Below are 20,063 nucleotides of genomic sequence, written 5' to 3' on the forward strand. Positions count from 1 at the left end.
ACACCGAGTTCCTGGAGGGTTTTAGTCTCCCTGTAACACCTAGAACAATCCTGGGCACAGATGCAGCATGTAATACATTTTGCTGAATAGATAAGTCCATAAGTCTGTGAGAATATGGCAGCTTATTAACTCTGCAAAAACAATAAGCAAATTTTAGCCAAAAGAAAAAAACATGCAAACGAAATGCTAAAACAACAGTGAAAGAAAAGCTAGTATCTAAAACAACCATAAGGAATTCCCTGGCGGTCCAGTGGTAAGGACTTGGCGCATTCATTGCTATGGCCCTGGGTTCAATCCCTGGTTGGGGAACTAAGATCCCACAAGCCATGGGCAAGACAAAAAAAAAAAAAAGATAAAACAACCACAGAAATGGATATCCACCACAATTTTAAATCTCAAGCAAATTTAAATGACCAAAAGAAATAATAAGGGAGGAAAGAAAGGTAGGGAGGGAAGGTAAACAAGGATAAAGAAATAATTAGGGGGACTTCCCTGGTGGCGCAGTGGTTAGAATCCACCTGCCAATGCAGGGTACACGGTCGAGCCCTGGTCCGGGAGGATCCCACATGCCGCGGAGCAACTAAGCCCGTGAGCCACAACTACTGAGCCTGAGCTCTAGAGCCCAAAAGCCACAACTACTGAGCCCACGTGCCACAACTACAGTAACCTGTGCGCCTAGAGCCCGTGCTCCACAACAAAAGAAGCCATGACAATGAGAAGCCCACGCGCCGCAATGAAGAGTAGCCCCTGCTCACCGCAACTAGAGAAAGCCTGCACTCAAGAACAAAGACCCAACACAGCCAAAAACAAATAAATTAATTAACTCATATATATATATATATATATAAAGAATATTGCTAAGCAAAATGTTAAAAAAAAGAAAGAATTAGGAACAATGGAAAACAAAATTCAGTTTGTTATTATTACAGAAAATCAAGAGACCAGAATGACAGAAATATTATAAAACAAAGCAAGGAACCAGGAAAAGAATGACTACTTAATAAACAGTTAGCAGATTATCACAATGACAACTAATGCACCAAGATCCACCCCCTATACCAGACATAGCAATCTGCTCCAAAGAAATAACAAAGAACAAAGCACTTATAAATTTATTTAAAAAACACTACAAGAAACTTTAACCAATTTACTCTAGCATTTTTTTAGGGTAAGGACCTGGTGGTAAATTTATGACCACAACAGAAGTAAAAAATATGATAAATAAACCCAATTCTAACAGCAAGATAAGCTTTGGTTTTTTTTAACCACTAAGTTTTTTTTTTATTGAAGTATAGTTGATTTACAGTGTTGTGTAAGTTTCAGGTGTACAGCAAAGTGATATACTTATAGATATATATGTATTCTTTTTAAAAATATGGAACGCTTCACGAATTTGTGTGTCATCTTTGTGTAGGGGCCATGCTAATCTTCTCTGTATCGTTCCAATTTTACTGCATGTGCTGCCACAACGAGCACAACCACTAAGTATTTTAAAAATAGATATATCAGAGTCCTATTGGCAAACTGATTGTGGTGATGGTTGTACAACTCTACGAATATACTCAATTATAAATAATTATAATAATAAAATAAATAAAATCTTACCGGCAGACACAGGACATTTAAACATTGCTAGCAACTTTCTAAAATGACTTAAAAAATTCTCAAAGAATTCTAGCAATATGCAAAAGGTTGTAAATTTTCCAAGTACCTTGGATGAAGTAGTCCAGTTATGAGGTTTTAATGCACAGAAATAACTGTCCCCGTAAGGTCCACCCCTCCACTTGTGTACTCTAATCCCTCTCTTTTACTCAATGACACAGCTCTAAGACTCCTCCCATCTCTTCTAAGTGTTAATGTTACCGTCTCTATGGAATTCTTCTCACTGGCATATAAACATGTTATACCTCCCATCTTCAAAACAACAACAAAGCTCTCTTAACCCCACATAAGCCATTCCATTTCTACATACCCTTTCATAGAACAACCTGTCAATATAGTAGTCTACATTCCCTGCCTCCAAATCCTCCTCTACCATTCTCTCTTGACTCCATTCTCATCACATTTTCTCCCCTGAAATCACCACTGACTTTTTTTTCCCTCACACCCTGCACCAAAACCTATCAGCACTACGTTGAAAATCTGACCGTAATCCAACTGATTCTCATCACTTCCACAACCCTCACTCTGGTCTAAGCCACCACCAACTCTTGCCTGGATTCCTGCAAGAACCTCCAAATTGGTGTCTCTACCTCTGCCCTTACCATATAGCATAGTCTTAAAAGATTGATTCTTTCAAAAGTAAATCAGATCAATATAGAAAGTAGCACAGAGAGAATAAGGAACTTGACTAAAGTTGCACAGACAAATTGTGGCAAAACTGGGATTCACATCCAGGCTCAGTGTGTCCTTTGAACTTGAGAAAACACACTGGCACAAAGACCTGACTGTTCCCAAGATTTCTGATTCACAAATCTTAAAACAAGTTCAGATCACAAAATGTCACAAGATAAAATACTGAGAATATTGAGAAAAAGATAAGAATATTGATATAAAGGAAGTTATGACTACTTAAAGAAAAAGAAAATGTTGCCTGTTTAAAAAAAAAAAAAAGAAAGAAATCAGATCAAAAACCTCTGTACAAACCCTGCAATGGCTTCCCATGGTAGCCACACGTGGTCATGGACTCAGAATGGCAGCCAATATCCTGTAAGGCTTATGAGGCCCCAGGACAGCTGCTTCTCCTGTTCCACCTCACTCTGCTCCAGCCACACCGTAGGAGTGCGTTAGCCACAGGGCTTTTACCTGAGTGCTCTTCCTGGAAACAGCTGCATGGCTGCCTCCTTCACTTCCTTCAGGCTCCTGCTCAATGTCACCTTATATACAGAGGCCTTTCATGACCACTCTTGGGAAATAACATGTCCCTCCAACTCCTCTTTCTTATCCTCCCCATTGTTCTACACTGCACTTATCACAATCTGGCACCCTGCTGTTTACTTGTTCAGTAGTACAGAAGCACCATAAAGTCAGTTGCTTTTTTTTTTTATTTTTTGCTACTGTGATCCCAGCACCTAGAACATTACTTGACACATATTAGGCACTTAATAAATATTTGCTGAATGGGCAAATAATGGGGGGAAAAAAAAGGATGACCTACAAATTTGTATCAATGCTACTTTAAGGGGAAAAAAGGTAAAAAACAAACCAAATGCCAAACAGTATTGAATGCCTAAACACACTATTTAAACATACAGCACAGGGCTTCCCTGGTGGTGCAGTGGTTAAGAATCCACCTGCCAATGCAGGAGACACAAGTTCGAGCCCTGGCCCTGGAAGATTCCATATGCTGCGGAGCAACTAAGCCCGTGCGCCACAACTACTGAGCCCACGTGCCACAACTACTGAAGCCTGTGTGCCTAGAGCCCATGCTCTGCAACAAGAGAAGCCACGACAATGAGAAGCCCACACACCACAACGAAAAGTAGTCCCCGCTCACTGCAAAACCCACGTGAGAAAACCCACGCACAGCAACGAAGACCCAACACAGCCAAAAATAAATAAATAAATAAATTTATTAAAAATAAATAAAAATAAATAAACATACAGCACAAATCCATGGTAATCAACACATGAGACAGTCCATATATGATAGTAACACAGAGAAATATATATGAAATTAGGACAGCCCTCCCATATATTTATAAACTGAAGATTTTATTAAAAAACTATACCTACATCCAAAAATTATAAATTTTACTATAGTGAAAATAGAATTTTCTATTCACTAGATTATTTTTTTTGTCCAAGAATTATACTCAGGACTGTAACTTATAAAGTAAGCAAACAAAAAGGCTAGTCATAACTTGACCTCTAAAAAGCTTTAATTCAACATCTTGAATAAGATCCTGGTCTAAAGATATGAACACCATATAAACAAAATGGGTTTCTTACAGAGAGAGCTGCATCTGAGGGAAGTCAGTTGAAGTATGTTTATGCATGAAATCTCCAGCCCATTTAGAAAATGAAGGAAGATACTCCTCTACTTCTTGTTTTATTTCATCTTGATTCAGATTTAGGCGGTACCTACCAAAGTAAGAGATATTAAATATGAAAGCTTAAATATGAAAAAAGTAAACAAGGAAAAAAACATTCAAATAAGCAACCCAAGTGCCCATCAACTAATGAACGGATAAATAAAATTTGATATATACAATGGAATATTATTCAGCCTTGGAAAGGAAGGAAATTCTGATACTTGCTACAACATAAATGAACCTTGAGGACATTAGACTAAATAAGCCAACAACAAAAGGACAAATACTGCATGACCGCTTACGTGAGGTACCTAGAATAGTCAAATTCATAGAGACAGAAAGAATGGTGACTGCCAGGGACCGAGGGAAGGGGGGAGTTGTTTAATGGATATAAAGTTTCAGTCTGGGAAGATAAAAAAAGTTCTGGAGGTGGAGGATGGTAATGTTTGCACAACAATGTCAATGTACTTAATGCCACTTAACTGTACCCTTAAAAGTGGTTAAGATTGTGATTTTTAATGCTATGTGTATTTTACCACACACAAAAAATCCAAATAACAGTGACATGACATCAAATTTCAGATCTGCTCCAACTCCTATCATCTCAGGTCTAATAGGTCCCAGCTACACTTTTGTGATAAAAAAGAAACCGTAGAAGATGTTGCTCCTGAAACCCAGCAATGGAAAGTAGAAAAGTAAAAGAGGAAAAAAGATTGTAGGAACAGAAAAGTCACATCAGCCTTACCGAATTAAAGGACAATTTATAGGAATGTTAACTTCTTAAGTCAGAAGTCAGCAAAGACTACCAGAATCCAGTCTCAGTTTTTCAGGGTGCCCTAAGGTCAAAACTATGTCATAATAATACTACAACATTATTTGCCTTTTTTGCTCTTGTTTTCTCATGAGTACACAGTGGAGATTTCTGAGTCCACATACACACATACAATATAGCAATATAGAGAATGAAGAAGCAGATATAAGAAACCAGATGTCTTTTTTTTTAATTGGAGTATAGTTGATTTACAATGTTGTGTTAGTCTCAGGTGTACAGCAAAGTGAATCAGTTACACGTTTACATATATCCACTCTTTCTAGATTCTTTTCCCATATAGGCCATTACAGAGTATTGAGGAGAGTTCCCTGTGCTGTATAGTAGGTCCTTATTAGTTATCTATTTAATATATACAGGTGTCAATATGTATTAAGTCATAAAATTAAAACATCTGCAAAAATGTAAAACAATGCCACTTGTATCATTACATTTTTTTTCAGAAACAGTTATTTTTCATTAGACTGTTATTTATATTAACATGGAATGGATTGTTATTGTTATTTTCAAATTAACCAATAAACATTTTAAAACTGTCTCAGTTTTCATTTCTAGTACAGTAATTATCTATAGATATAACCCACATAAACAAAAGCTCCTCAGGGTCCCCAATAATTTTTTTAGTGTAACATGGTCCTGAGACCAAAAAATTTTGAAACCTGCTGTCCCCTTCCCAGGATAGTTCTCCCAGCTCCTTCTGCATGTTTAAGCATCACAATCTTAATAACTACTCTGGGGTGTTAAGAGCACACGTGTTTCTGTCAGATCACACCTAGGTTTGAATCCTAACTCTTTATTAGATGTGTAACTTTGGGCGATTCACTGTTAGCTGAGCCTCAGTTTCTTCATCTGTAAGGTGAGTTGATAACTACCACACAGTTAGTTTGATGATTAAATAAAACAGCCTACGTAAAGTATTAATACTTGGCTTATGATAAGAACTCAATAAGGTATGAAGATAATAACAGTGAATACTCATATAATGCTGACTCTAGGCCAGGTACTATTCTAGGTGCTTAACATGAACACTTTCAACCCTCATTATATCTCTATGAGATACTATTATTGTCACCCCACTTTAGAGCTAAGGAAACTGAAGCTCAGAAGTTACTTCCAAAGGACACACAGCTCTAGCTTGGGAACCTAAGTTCTTAACCCCTATGCTCCCTTCTACACTGTGTTTTAATAATTTACTGCCATAATTTTCTCCCTGCAGGCCTGAGTTCACCTGAGTACTGGTATAGCCTCCAACAGTCTGCAAACTCCTTTCAAAAAACACAACTTACCATTTTTCTCTCCTTCTGAAGATAGCACAATATTCAATAACATATTCATCAAAATCTGAGACTCCAAAACGCTACAAATTTACCATATAATAACTCTGTAACATTTCTAATACCAAATTTAATAAGCTCCTGCTTTCCTAGGTTTCTGCTACCTCTGGCTTACCAGAACTAAGAAAGCAGAGCCCTACCAGTCCTCTGGGAGAGCCAGTTCAGCAGGGAAGACAAAATTAGCAATCCTAGCTCTGCCAAGATTGCTTGTCCTGACCACAAAAGCAACTTCAGGTTGAAGGCAAAGCTGAAGAATCTCAAACCAGGGAGCAATTACTGACACCAAAGTGCCCCGAATGACCTACAGAAACACAATCAGTCGACATAAGGCAAAGGGTGTTTGTCTGAAAAAGGCTGTTTGAAATCTGGGAAACTTAGAGTGGATGAAAGATGATATAGGTGAGGACGTGGGGGAAACAAGGACCCATATATTGCCTATAGAAATGCAAAATGAATTCTGCAATATACACACATATTAAATCATTAAGTTGTATACCTTAAACTAATACAATGTTATATGTCAATGATATCTCAACAAAACTGGAAAACAATGAATGGAAGAAAGAAACAGGACAATGTCTACATAGAGCAATTTGACAATATATATCAAAACTTTAAATGTACCCAGACCGGATCCTGTCCTGGAGGGAAAAAAATGCTATGAAGAACATTACTGGACAAAACTGAAATGTGCACAGTAGATCAGACACAAGTATTATAACAATGTTAAATTTCCTGAAGTTGATAACTGTTCTGTGGTTACATAAGAGAAAATCCTTATTCTTAGGAAATACACATTTAAGTATTTAAAGGTCAAAATAACACATATACAGCTTAATCTCAAGCGGTTTAGAAAAACACACACAGCAGGTAAATCTGAGTAAACAGTGTATGGATGTTCTTTGTACTACTCTTGCAACTTTTCTCTAAATTTAAAATTATTTTCAAATAAAAAGATTTGTTAACAAAAAGATACACCCCTATGTTCACAGCAGCACTACTCACAATAGCCAAGACATGAAAACAACCTAAATGTCCATCGACAGATGAATGGATAAAGACGTGGTACATATATACAATGGAATACTACTCAGCCATAAAAAAGAATGAAATAATGCCATTTGCGGCAACATGGATGCAACTAGAGATTATCATTCTAAGAGAGGTAAATGAGAACGAGAAAGAAAAATGCCATATGATATCGCTTATATGTGGAATCTAAATCATGACATAAATGAACCTATCTACGAAACAGAAACAAAGTCACAGACATAGAGAATAGACTTGTGGTTGCCAAGGGGAGCTGGTTGGGGGAAGGATGGAGTGGGAGGTTGACGTAAGCTCTTATAAAATGGATAAACAGGGCTTCCCTGGTGGCGCAGTGGTTGAGAGTCCGCCTGCCGATGCAGGGGACACGGATTCGTGCCCCAGTCTGGGAGGATCCCACATGCCGCCGAGCGGCTGGGCCCGTGAGCCATGGCCGCTGAGCCTGCGCGTCCGGAGCCTGTGCTCCACAACGGGAGAGGCCACAGCAGTGAGAGGCCCGCGTACCGCAAAAAAAAAAAAAAAAAAAAAAGGATAAACAACAAGGTCCAACTGTGATAAATCATATATTCGATATCCTGTGATAAACCATAATGGAAAAGGATATAAATATAAATATATATATATATGTATAACTGAGTCACTCTGCTGTACAGCAGAAAATAATACAACACTGTAAATCAACTATGCTTCAATAAAAATTTTTTTTTAAAAGATTTTTTAAATGTTTAAATGTAAATATCCTCTGGTCCAACAATTCCACTTCTAAGTATTGAGCCCAGATATATGCCTGCACAGCTATTAAAATTAAAATGTACAAAGGTATTTATTATAGTGTTGCTAATAAAAGCAAAGACTGAAATGCCAGGGGCTCTTAAATAAATTACTGTACATCCATACAATGAAACATTTTGCCACTCTTAATTAAAAATGAGATAGCTCAATCAGTACTAATATGGAATAATCACCAAGTTTTTTTTTTTTGGCCACGCTGCCCGACCTGTAGAATCTTAATTCATTGACCAGGGATTGAACCCGAGTCCATAGCAGTGAAAGCACTGAATCCTAACCACTGGACCACCAGGGAACTCCCAAGATTTAATATTTATATACAATAATGTGTATGGTATGCTACCATTTATATAACAAATAATATATAAACATAAATAATCACACACACAATCACATGTAAATATTTGAAATCTCTGTGGAAGGACATACAAGAAACTGATAACAGAAGTTGCCTCTGGAGCTCGGTAGTGACTGACCAGGGATGCAGGGGTAGAAAGGACTTACTATCATTGTACACCCTCTTGTACTATTACAACAACACATGCTGTATGTGAATTTATAAGCTATTTAGAAATAATAATTTACTATTAAAAAAAAAAACCTGCACAACTGGGTAACCTTTTTCGTAAATAACCTTCGCAAACCATCCTGGAACCATTCTTCACTGTCACCATCTCCTTAGGCAGATCCTTCCTAGTGTTTTACTTTTTACAGACCAGGACTCTTCTAAGTTTCCAAACCAGTCCACACTGGTTATTTAAAGTCTTCTGCATTTGAATTCTGCCTTTTTAATTTCGAGCCAAATCACCGCAAAATGACATGTAACCACCTGTTCTTTCCTGAGGCTATAGAGATACTTAAGGTTTGGCATCTTCAAGCCTAGACTTTTACAGATATAATGAGAGGACAGAGCATGAACAGGTAAAAATCTGTTCTAAGATCTGTAATAAAGTAGAAGGGCCTATGAGAGAGGGCAGGAAAGAACTTTGGATCTGTTATTTTTAGGCTCTGGGAATTTTAAAAAGTATCCTTTGGAACAGGGTTGGGCAAGATTCATGAGAGAATTAGTATTTTCATAATTGAAATGAAACATATTTCCCCTTAATGACTTAGGATATAATGATAAAAAAAATAATAATGCAGCAAAATGGGTGGAGAGAGATTACCATACTAAGTGAAGTCAGAGAAAGACAACTATCATATGGTATCACTTATATGTGGAATCTAAATATGATAGAAATGAACTTATTTAGAAAACAGAGACTCACAAACATAGAAAACAAACTTATGACTACCAAAGGGGAAGGGGGGGCAAGGGGGGTGGGGATAAATTAGAAGTTTGGATTTAGCAGATACAAACTACTATATATAAAATAGATAAACAAGGTCCTACTGTACAGCACAGGGAACTCTATTCAATATCCTGTAATAAACCATAATGGAAAAGAATATGAAAAAGAATATATAGGGACTTCCCTGGTGGCTCAGTGGTTAAGAATCCGCCTGCCAATGCAGGGGACACAGGTTCCAGCCCTGGTCTGGGAAGATCCCACATGCCACAGAGCAACTAAGCCCGTGTGCCACAACTACTGAGCCTGTACTCTAGAGCCCGCGAGCCACAACTACTGAGCCCACGTGCCACAACTACTGAAGCCTGCGTGCCTAGAGCCCCCGCTCGCTGCAACTAGAGAAAGCTCACGTGCAGCAAGGAAGACCCAACGCAGCCAAAAATAAAAATTAATTAGTTAATTAATTTTTTTTAAATAAGAATATATATGGGGGCTTCCCTGGTGGCGCAGTGGTTGAGAGTCCACCTGCCGATGCAGGGGACACAGGTTCGTGCCCCGGTCCGGGAAGATCCCACATGCCGCAGAGCGGCTGGGCCCGTGAGCCATGGCCGCTGAGCCTGTGCGTCCGGAGCCTGTGCTCCGCAACGGGAGAGGCCACAACAGTGAGAGGCCCACATACCGAAAAAAAAAAAGAATATATATGTATGTATATGTATAAATAACTGCATCACTTTGCTATACACCAGAAACTAACACAACGTTGTAAATCAACTATACTTCAAAAAACATATATATATATAATTCAGTGATACCCAAGGATCTGCTAAGAATACATTCCTGACACAACACTGTAAAGCAACTATACTCCAATAAAAATTAATTAAAGGGACTTCCCTGGTGGTCCAGTGGTTAAGACTCTGTGCTTCCACTGCGGGGGGCATGGGTTCGATCCCTCGTCAGGGAACTAAGTTTCCTCAAGCCGCGCTGTGCGGCCAAAAAAACCAAAACCAAAAAAACCAAAATTCTGATCTTCATAGTTCTTATATTTTTTAAAAGTTTCTCCTTTCCTGGGCTTCCCTGGTGGAGCAGTGGTTGGGAGTCCTCCTGCCAATGCAGGGGGCACGGGTTCGTGCCCCGGTCTGGGAGGATCCCGCGTGCTGCGGAGCGGCTGGGCCCCGTGGGCCATGGCCCTGTGCTCCGCGACGGAAGAGGCCGCAGCGGTGAGAGGCCCGCGTACCGCAAAAAAAAAAAAAAAAGTTTCTCCTTTCATATACAGTAATGAAGCTATCAGCTCTCCTAATGACTATGAAGGTACCTTTCTCCCGCATCTTAGAAACCAGATAAGACTGTTAGATATTAATGAAAAATAACAGATGCTGAGGGCATAAGAGACATTCCATTACGTAACATGCACAAGGTTTAATACAAGGACATGAATTCTGAGCAAGGCTGCTCAAAATCCTTGTTTTCTTTCATACTTATATTCACGTTGGGTTCTGGACTGATCAGGTTACCTGATACCTGAATACCTGTGGTGGTTTAAAATATGTCCACAAATCCTTTGACACCCCGTTCAAAAGATGGCACCTAATTCCCCTACCGTTAAGGGAGAGCTAGACTTAGTAATGAGTACTTAATAAAAAAAGCAGAAGTGACATCATAGCAATCAGAGACTAGGTTATAAAAGGCACTGTGGCTTCCTGCTCTCTTTCTTGGACCCTTCAATCTGAAGGAAGCAGATTGTGTCCCAGGACACATCAGCCAGCCCCCTAGAGAAGCCCATATGGCAAGAAACTGAGGCCTCCTGCCAACAGCCAGCTAGGAAATGAGTCCTCCCCACAACAGACGTGTGAGTGAGTCATCACGGAAGCAGATGCTCCTGCCCGGTCATGCCTTCAGATGCAGCTCACATGGGAGACCCTGAGCCTGAGCCACCCAGCTGAACTACTTCCAAATTCCTGACTGACAAAAACTATGAGATAACAGGTTAGATGTTTGTCATTTTAAGGCACTAAGTTTTGATGTGTTTTGTTTCAGGGCAATGATCCATACAATACACAACAGATCCTGGTTAGGGTGTGACAAAAAATTTTTTTAATTTGAAAACCAAAGTGGCAACTAAAGCAATAAGTAGAACTCTTAAGCAAAAACTTTATTATAGCTATTCATATTCTGAAAGCCATGCTGTGTGTGGTTGTAACCAAGTGACAACTTCTCTGTGCTTCCATTTCTTCCTTTATAACAGGTTGCTATCAGATTATATAAGATAGCTAAAAAGCACTTAACACAGTGCCTGACATAGGGCAGGGTTCTAAAATGTTTTTAAGACAGTAGATTGTACGTCATTAGTAAATAAGTGTAGAATTATGGAACACATTTTTCTCATTTACACAGTGGAATGTAGAATTATATCTGGGAAAAGTAGGTTTGTATCAACTAGTCTGGAAAGCAAAATCACCACTAATAAAAAAATTTCTGTGAAAAAAAGATGGACTGCAGTAGGAGTCAAGAAAGAAATAGAGAATATGCCAATCCCTCTGCAGGTAGCCACTCATAAAACTCCAATGACTAGCCATTTGTGGGTTTACATACATGATCTCCATTGTCACAAAAAGTCTGCCAAACAGGTATTATCACCCTTTCCAGAATCTTTCAGTAACTAGTTCAATCATAAAATTGGCAAAGCTAGAATTTGAAAGGAGGTTCATCTGACGCCCAGCCCCATACAATTTTCAGGATGTCACACTGTTTCTAGAAGTAAAACAAAAAGTTCACACTCTCTGAGTGCAGCTGTGGAGTCTATTATGCATATAGAGAATATTTAGGTATTTTTAGCCAAAGAATTCCTGTTCTGCAATTTCAGAAGCTCTTTGCAGAATTGCAGTGGGATACTACAGCCCTGAAATCTGCATTCTAGTATTATACTGATTTATATTTAATAGTCTAATAGCCAAAAACCTTATAGATGCTAGGAAAGAAGTTATATAACAAAACTGTATCTATAGTTCCTCTCGTAACTACTTACATTTCCTTCAGATGCCTTATTTCTTGAACAGTTTGAAAAGCAAGTTCTTGTAGCTTTCCTGGGGCAAAACTATCACTTATTGCTTTTTGAAATACTTCATGGAGAATGGTACCAATCAGCATTTGGCGTGTGGCTGGATCAGAGCTCTACCAAAAAAACACAAAAATCATACAAATATCTTATTTCACAACGTATCAACAGATGTGATCGTACATTTATTACCTAACCTATTGAACCACCAAAGTACACTGGTGAGACAAATGCCAAAATATGAAACAATTTATTTTTCTAATAATAAAAATATTATTTGTGAGTGAAATTATAGGTGACTTTCACTTTCTTCAATTTAGAATTACCTGAATTATTTTACAAGTTATTATTTTCAAATCAGTATATTTCCATTTTGAAAAAAATTAAAATAACTTATATGAAAAAGTTCAATGTGGTCTCAAATATTTAACATATTCATCTCTAATTTCACTTTATAATGAACCCACATACAAAAGTCAATAAACGCATAGATCATAAAGTCATGTGAGTAAAATACTCAAAACATGAAACAAACTTACAGCAGAGATTTTTTTTTTTTTGGCTGCCCCACACACCTGTGGGATCTTAGTTCCCCAACCAGGGACTGAACCCAGGCCCCAGCAGTTAAAGCACTGAGTCCTAACCACTGGACCGCCAGGGAACTCTCTACAGAGATTTTTTTTTTTCCAAATTTATTTGAAAATTTATTTTTTTTAATTTATTTATCTATTTTTGGCTGTGTCGGGTCTTCGTTGCTGCGCGTGGGCTTTCCCTAGTTGAGGCGAGCGGGGGCTACTCTTCGTTGTGGTACATGCGCTCCTCATTGCGGAGGCTTCTCTTGTTGCAGAGCACGGGCTCCAGGTGCACAGGCTTCAGAAGCTGTGGCTCGCGGGCTCTAGAGCGCAGGCTCAGTAGTCGTGACGCACAGGCTTAGTTGCTCCGCAGCATGTGGGATCCGCTTGGACGAGGGCTCGAACCCGTGTCCCTTGCATTGGCAGGTGGATTCTTAACCACTGTGCCACGAGGGAAGTCCCCAGCAGAGATTTTTGACAAACTCTCACCACTCAAAAAGAAACAGTAGTTTTCAATTAACTCTTTTATTAGCCTGGACCATCCCCTTGAAACTATCAAAAAAAAAAGAAAAAGTCCACAAGACACCCATCAGGAATTTTAAAAATTAATTTACAGGGAACTCTCTGTACTATTTTTGTAAGTTCTATGTGAGTCTAAAATTATTTCAAAATAAGGTTTTTAAAATATTAATATTCAGGTCTGCTTTATAATATGTGGTTAAAAGAGAAGTTAATAGTATCCCCACAATTGAAGAAAAAAGCTGATTTTTTTAAAAAAACTATAAATAAGTGATAACTACAGACGATTAGAAAATCTACTTGGGTATTTTTCCTTCTTTTATTCTTCTTGCTTAGCTGCATTTGTTTGTTTTGTTTTTTTTTTTTGGCTGCATTGGGTCTTCATTGCTATGCACGGGATTTCTCTAGTTGCAGTGAGAGGGGGCTAGTCTTCATTGTGGTGAGCAGGCTTCTCATTGTGGTGGCTTCTCTTGTTGTGGAGCACGGGCTCTAGACCCCTGTCCCCTGCATTGGCAGGCAGATTCCTAATCACTGCGCCACCAGGGAAGCCCTTAGCTGTTTTTTGGTTTTCTACAGGCACAGAGACTAATTGTATAATTAAAAGAATACCCTGGGAGGAAGAGGAAACTTAACAAATAAAACTCACGTTCTTCAAAAATAAATGGCATTGGGAATTCCCTGGCGGTCCAGTGGTTAGGACTCTGTGCTCTCACTGCTGAGGGCCTGGGTTCAATCCCTTGTCAGAGAACTAAGATCCCATAAGCCGTGCAGTGCAACCAAAAAATAAAAAAGAAATGGCATTGAAACAAAGGGAGTGGGTGTAAGGCAGAATTTAGATTAAAAGAAACTATGAGACATATCAACCAAACATAATATTGTTTGGATATTGATGCTAACAAACGAACTGAATAAAAAAAATTTGATAAAAGACATTAGAGATAAAACTATTAGATTAATTTAAGGAATTACTGTTCATTTTATTGTGTATGATAAAGATACTGTGTTTATATATATTTGTAAATCCTCAGCTTTCATTTAGTTGCAAAATAATACAATGTCTAGGAACAGCAAAATGGGTACATGGGAGTTTATTATAATCATCTCTTTGCATATGTTTGAAACTTTCCATAATAATGTTTTTAAAAGAGACTCTCACATTTACTTTTAGTTCACTGGGAATCACATGAAGCCAAGTTTGGAAATGCCCAGATATATTAAATTAAAATTTTTATCACTGAAATTTATATTATTATTAGAATTAATTATTTGACAAAATGTTGAATAAGATTCAAAGGATCTTAGGGCACCTGGCCTTGAATCCCAACACTGCCACTTACTAGCTACAGTAACTTTGGGCAAGTCACTTAACTTCCTGATTTTCCCAATCAGTAAAATGCAGCTGATTAATACCATCTACTTCACAGGATTGTTGGGAGGATTAAGTAAGAGTGTAAAAGTGGTCTGTGAACTCTTAAGACCCTGTGGAAACACTGGCTGTTAATATTGTTCACCTTAAATGTTTCACTCAGGACAGCTCTTCTCATGCATCGAATACTACTGGCTATGCTTGTGCCAGAAATCAGCATGTCTGGATACAGAATCAAATATCCAAAATCTTCATCTATTATCCAAGTATCGGATATGCAGTCTCCCTCTAAATGAATGATGTCCCCTGGCTCTACTGGTACAGAGCACCTAAAAATAAAGCAAAATTAAAGTATACATAGTTTAGATTCCTACATTTAAACATATTAAGGAGGCTTCAAAAATAACTGGAGGAAAAAAATAAATAAATAATAACTGGAGGGACCTCTCTGGTGGACCAGTGGTTAAGACTCCGTGCTCCCAATGCAGGGGGCCCGGGTTCGATTCCTGGTCAGGGAACTAGATCCCGCATACCGCAACTAAGAGCCCGCACACAGCAACGAACATCCCATGTGCCGCAGCTAAGACCCAGCGCAGCCAAATAAATAAATATTTTTTAAAAATAAACAACTGGATATCTTATGTAAAGAAATAAGTATTTCTAAATTTCTGGGTCTTGCATTATCTACTGCAAAAGCTATCAAATTATTAACAGTGTATAGCTTCAATTATGGATGAGGCTGTTCTAATAATAGTTCTCTCATTCTTAAGACTTATACCTACAGCTTCTATAAGCCTTGAGGCATGAAGCCAAACACAATGTACCAAGAACAAAATCATATTTATCGAGTTCAAACCATCCAACTTGCAGCCTAGACAGAGTTAGACCTCCACCTTCTCTGCATCTCCCCTTCACCCCTCACATACCACACACTGCTTGAGAAGCAACAGCTAGAGTCTAAGGATGTTCTTTGCAGTACACAGGCCTCTCACTGTCGTGGCCTCTCCTGTTGCAGAGCACAGGCTCCGGACACGCAGGCTCAGCGGCCATGGCTCACGGGCCCAGCCGCTCCGCGGCATGTGGGATCTTCCCGGACCGGGGCACGAACCTGTGTCCCCTGCATCGGCAGGCAGACTCTCAACCACTGTGCCACCAGGGAAGCCCTAAGGATGTTCTTATGCTGTGATTAGTTTTCCTCTTAGTGAGAACTAAATGAGGTTTAAGCTGCAGTCCCAGAAAGCACTGGGAAATAGGAAGTAGTGATTTAATAAATCCCCTTGTACTTGATTTTCAAATGACTATAAAAGTTTTGGAAAAAGGGACTTGAGATGCTACTGTAATAGGCACAATCCTTATGCAAAATTAATTCAGGTTCATATCTACTCTCTTTATTAACAATTAAATTATTGCAACAGCCACACAAGCCCATGTGATAGTTTGTAAGACGGCACCCTTAAGACTCTGCCAGATGAACGCCCAAAGTCACACAAAAATTACCAGTCATTCCTAAGGATACACAGTTCTTTACATTCTAGTGACTGCGAAGCAGTGATGATTAGGTGCTTTTCATGGTTTCCTTCTTCATTCTGTACAATATTGACTGCTAATACCAGGTACCGGTTATCCATTCCTCGGCTCAGAACTGCTTTAGAAAAGGAAGCTTCCACCTTCTTCTTCTGAAATCTAAAGCATACACATACAAAACTACTGTAGCACAAGCATTAAATAAGAAGCCATCCAATCTCTTTTATCTACAAACCTACCTTCTAGTTTTCTAGGTTTGTTTCTTCCAGTAAGCTTATCACAAGACCATTGGCTAAAAGAGGTAAAGAGAGAGCAAGGGCATAGCAGAATTCCTATTATAAAAACTTCCCAGAAGCAATGCCATTTAAAACATACTTATGATATGGATTTTTCCAAATATAAGCTCTATGAGGAGCTCTTTGGGACATCTATGATTATGAGGACGAATGGTAAATTGAAAAATATTAGACACAAATTCCTACCACTGGTGCAAACCTTCCCAAAGTACAAGTGAAAGGAAATGTCTAGGACACTATCTTTTTGTAAATAAAACATGTTTGTTATGGAAAAATATAGTGTGGGTGGTTTGCTGGAAGTCCTACTGTGAGCTTCATTATTATATTAATCTTTCAATTAGGAGAGTACTTAGAAATCACCTAGTCCAACCTACTATTTAATGCAGGAAATCATTCTATAAAACCTCATTGGGGATCAACTAGCCTATGCTTTGTAGAGAAAGCAAGATTAATACCTGTCATCTTAACCATTCCTTCATAGAGTAACTCAGAAATTTCTTATTTATAATGGGCAAGTCGATTTCACAATTCTTTTATCCACTGACCCTAGCCGCCTGAAAACTGCAAAATACTCTAATCTCTCCTCTAGAAAACATTAATTCCCTCTTAAATCTTTCCAGTTTGACTGCAGTCTTTATCAGTGACAGTCCAAAGTCATTATCTCTCCAGTTATTACCCTAAAACTTTACCCTAAAACTGTCTTTGTCACCCAACCTTTGTAACCCACCTAGGTTATATTCCTCATTCACCTACCCACGTAGCCTCAGGCCATGAATTTCCCAAGGTCAGCTGGGACGCTTTAAGGATCTCCCAAAAGGTACTGCTTATCACAACTCAAAGCGCAAAGCTCCGTCAACAATAATTAGCCTCAATATCATTACTACTGACAATTCTACACTATGCTTGCGGGTCAATTTCCCCGACCATTTAAGCCGCTCTGAGGGTATAGATTTCTCCCCGGGATAACTTTCTCCAATTAAACATGAAGAAAAGCGTCTAGCAGTTGCAATTTCGTTTTATGAAGACATTTAAGTTGGCTAGGACTCCCCAAATTCAGGAAAGTGGTGATATCAAGATTAAGAATGAACTGCTGGGTGAGGGAGAGTATTCAAGCCCTGGCCCGGGCTTGGCCCCAAAGAGAACCCTGGGAAACAGACCCCAGTTCCGGAGGCTCGTCGGGCGCCCCGGGACTTGAGCGTGGTTACTCTGCCCCAGCCCCGGTCCGCGGAGGCGCGGGTGCGGCCTCTCCCGCTCCCTGTTTTCAAATCTCCCGCTTTGTTCCCAGACCCTCCCCCCGCTCCGCTCACAGCTCCGCCGGCTGCGCAGCGTTATCTCCGAAACTCTTCTCCATTAGCAGCTCCAGTTCGTCCACCTGTTCCATCCCGACCGCAGAGACCTCAAACTGCCGCCAGGTGAATTCAGGGGAACCCGGAGCAACACACGGGGGGAAAAGGACCGCGAGACCGCGTGGAGCCGCGCGCATGCGCCGACCAGCCGAGGTCCCAAGTGACCTGCGCGGGCAATTCCTCCGGCGCCCTGCGCGTGAGGCGCTTTTGCTCCTTTGCCTTAGAGTTTGGAAAACATGGAGTCTTCGTAATCTGGCCCAGACTAAATGCTCCGGCTCCTCTGTCTCTCTCTGTCTCTCCCCCTCCCCCTTCCCCTCCCTCCCTCTCTCTCGACACGCCGACCCATGTCCAACACACGCACTTAGTATGAACAAAACTGCAGTTGCCCAAACCAAGGCGTCCCTTGTTAGCTTACGGAATTTTTCACTCTTTGGCAAACAACCTCTCCTCCTTTTTTTCTGGCTCAACTGAGAAAATGGAAGCTGTCAGAAAAGAACTTCCTCATCATGCCATGACTAAATCTACAAAACCACTAATATCTCCTCCCCATTTTATAACCTCTTTCCACTTTTTTTCAGCAGTGGACAGAGCGTTCCTCCTATCAATGGGCAATCCCTCTACTTCTACTTGGGATCCCAAGGCCTCTTACATTCTCAAGGGCATTACTTCTTCTGTTATTCCCTCATTCTCTACTATCCTCAATCTGGCCCTCATTACTGGATCACTCCCTGGTTTGTAATGCTTCCCAGTATCTCTCATCTTGAAATGATGTTACCTTGATGGAACCTTTTCTCTCTTGGCCACCCTCCTGAGGAAAACTTCTTTAAAGAATTTTTTTCAAGGCTATATCCAATTTCAACTCCTATTCACTGCCGCAACTAAACATGCCGCAACTAAACATGCAGCAACGAAGATCCCGCATGTGGCAACTAAAACCTGGAGCAGGCAAAATAAATAAATAAATACATATTTTTAAAAATACAGAAATGTGTAAAATCACTTCCTAAGGGTTTCACCGAACTTAAAATAATCTTTATCAAAAGTTATCTTTCACATTCATGTTTATTCATATAAAATTATGAAGAAGTTATGCTCAACTTCCTGGAAAAACAAGAATGGAAAATCCTTGCCTGTAGTAGTTACAGATTTTGTACCTGTGATGCCACAATCAACTGGTTTTCCTCCAACATCGCAGGCCCTCCTCAATCTCCTCTACTGTCTCTTCATTTTTCTGCCCAATCTCTAAATGTTGAAAGTCCTCAGAATTCAGTTCTGAAAATTTTATTTGTCTACTAGCTCCCTAGGTTATTTCAACCATTTTCATGGCTTTATTTACTTTTATAAACTTATTTATTTTTGGCTGTGTTGGGTCTTCGTTGCTGTGCGCGGGCTTTCTCTAGTTGTGGTGAGCGGGGGCCACTCCTTGTTGCGGTGCACGGGCTTCTCATTGCGGTGGCTTCTCCTGTTGCGGAGCACGGGCTCTAGGCGTGTGAGCTCAGTAGTTGTGGCTCACGGACTCTAGAGCGCAGGCTCAGTAGTTGTGGCGCACGGGCTTAGTTGCTCCGCAGCATGTGGGATCTTCCCGGACCAGGGCTCGAACCCGTGTCCCCTGCACTGGCAGGCGAATTCTCCACCACTGCGCCACCAGGGAAGCCCCATTGTCATCGTTTTAAATACCATCTCTATCCTGCCAATTCTCAAATTCATATTTACAGGCAAAGCTTTTCCTCCAAATTCAAGAGTCCAACTGCCTGCTTGACATCTACACTTGGAGGGAAGGGGGAAACTTCTTTAACATGGCCAAAATGGAAAAATAAATTTTTTTTTTTGGCCGCGAGGCTTGCAGGGATCTTAGTTCCCCAAACCCAGGCCTCCTGCAGTGGAAGTGCAGAGGCCTAAACACTGGACTTCCAGGGAATTCCCTAAAATAGAACTTTATATTTCCCCAACAAACCTATTATTCTTCTCAGTAATAGCACTAACCACCCAGCAGATAAGGCCAGAAACCCAGAAATCATCCTTGATTCCTTTCTGTTACTACCCACATCCAATCCATAGGCAGA

At 39.8% G+C, this 20,063-nt stretch overlaps 1 protein-coding gene and 1 non-coding gene across 8 annotated transcripts in view; both read right to left on the minus strand.

Moving 5' to 3' along the window:
- Positions 1-20,063, minus strand: part of LOC101276464 (graves disease carrier protein) — a 97,565-nt gene that overhangs the window by 35,665 nt on the left and 41,837 nt on the right. For 5 of the 7 annotated variants that reach the window (XR_007471406.1, XM_049697206.1, XM_049697207.1 and 2 more), the window contains 4 exons: positions 16,332-16,517; positions 14,980-15,163; positions 12,348-12,493; positions 3,952-4,083 (listed from right to left, as the gene is read on the minus strand). Coding sequence is in view for 6 of the 7 variants with exons in the window: in XM_049697206.1 (XP_049553163.1) it covers positions 3,952-4,083; positions 12,348-12,493; positions 14,980-15,163; positions 16,332-16,517 (648 nt within the window). In the remaining variant the exon portion in view is untranslated. Of the gene's footprint in view, positions 1-3,951; positions 4,084-12,347; positions 12,494-14,979; positions 15,164-16,331; positions 16,518-17,961; positions 18,255-20,063 lie in introns of those variants that run through there. The other 2 variants (XM_049697211.1, XM_049697208.1) reach the window with 2 other exon arrangements.
- Positions 1,370-1,476, minus strand: LOC117196992 (U6 spliceosomal RNA). The gene has a single exon (XR_004477451.1). It is a non-coding gene; the product is annotated as a U6 spliceosomal RNA (small nuclear RNA).

The sequence above is a fragment of the Orcinus orca genome, chromosome 14 (genome assembly GCF_937001465.1).
Source record: "Orcinus orca chromosome 14, mOrcOrc1.1, whole genome shotgun sequence".
In the NCBI taxonomy this organism is placed as follows: Eukaryota; Metazoa; Chordata; class Mammalia; order Artiodactyla; family Delphinidae; genus Orcinus; species Orcinus orca.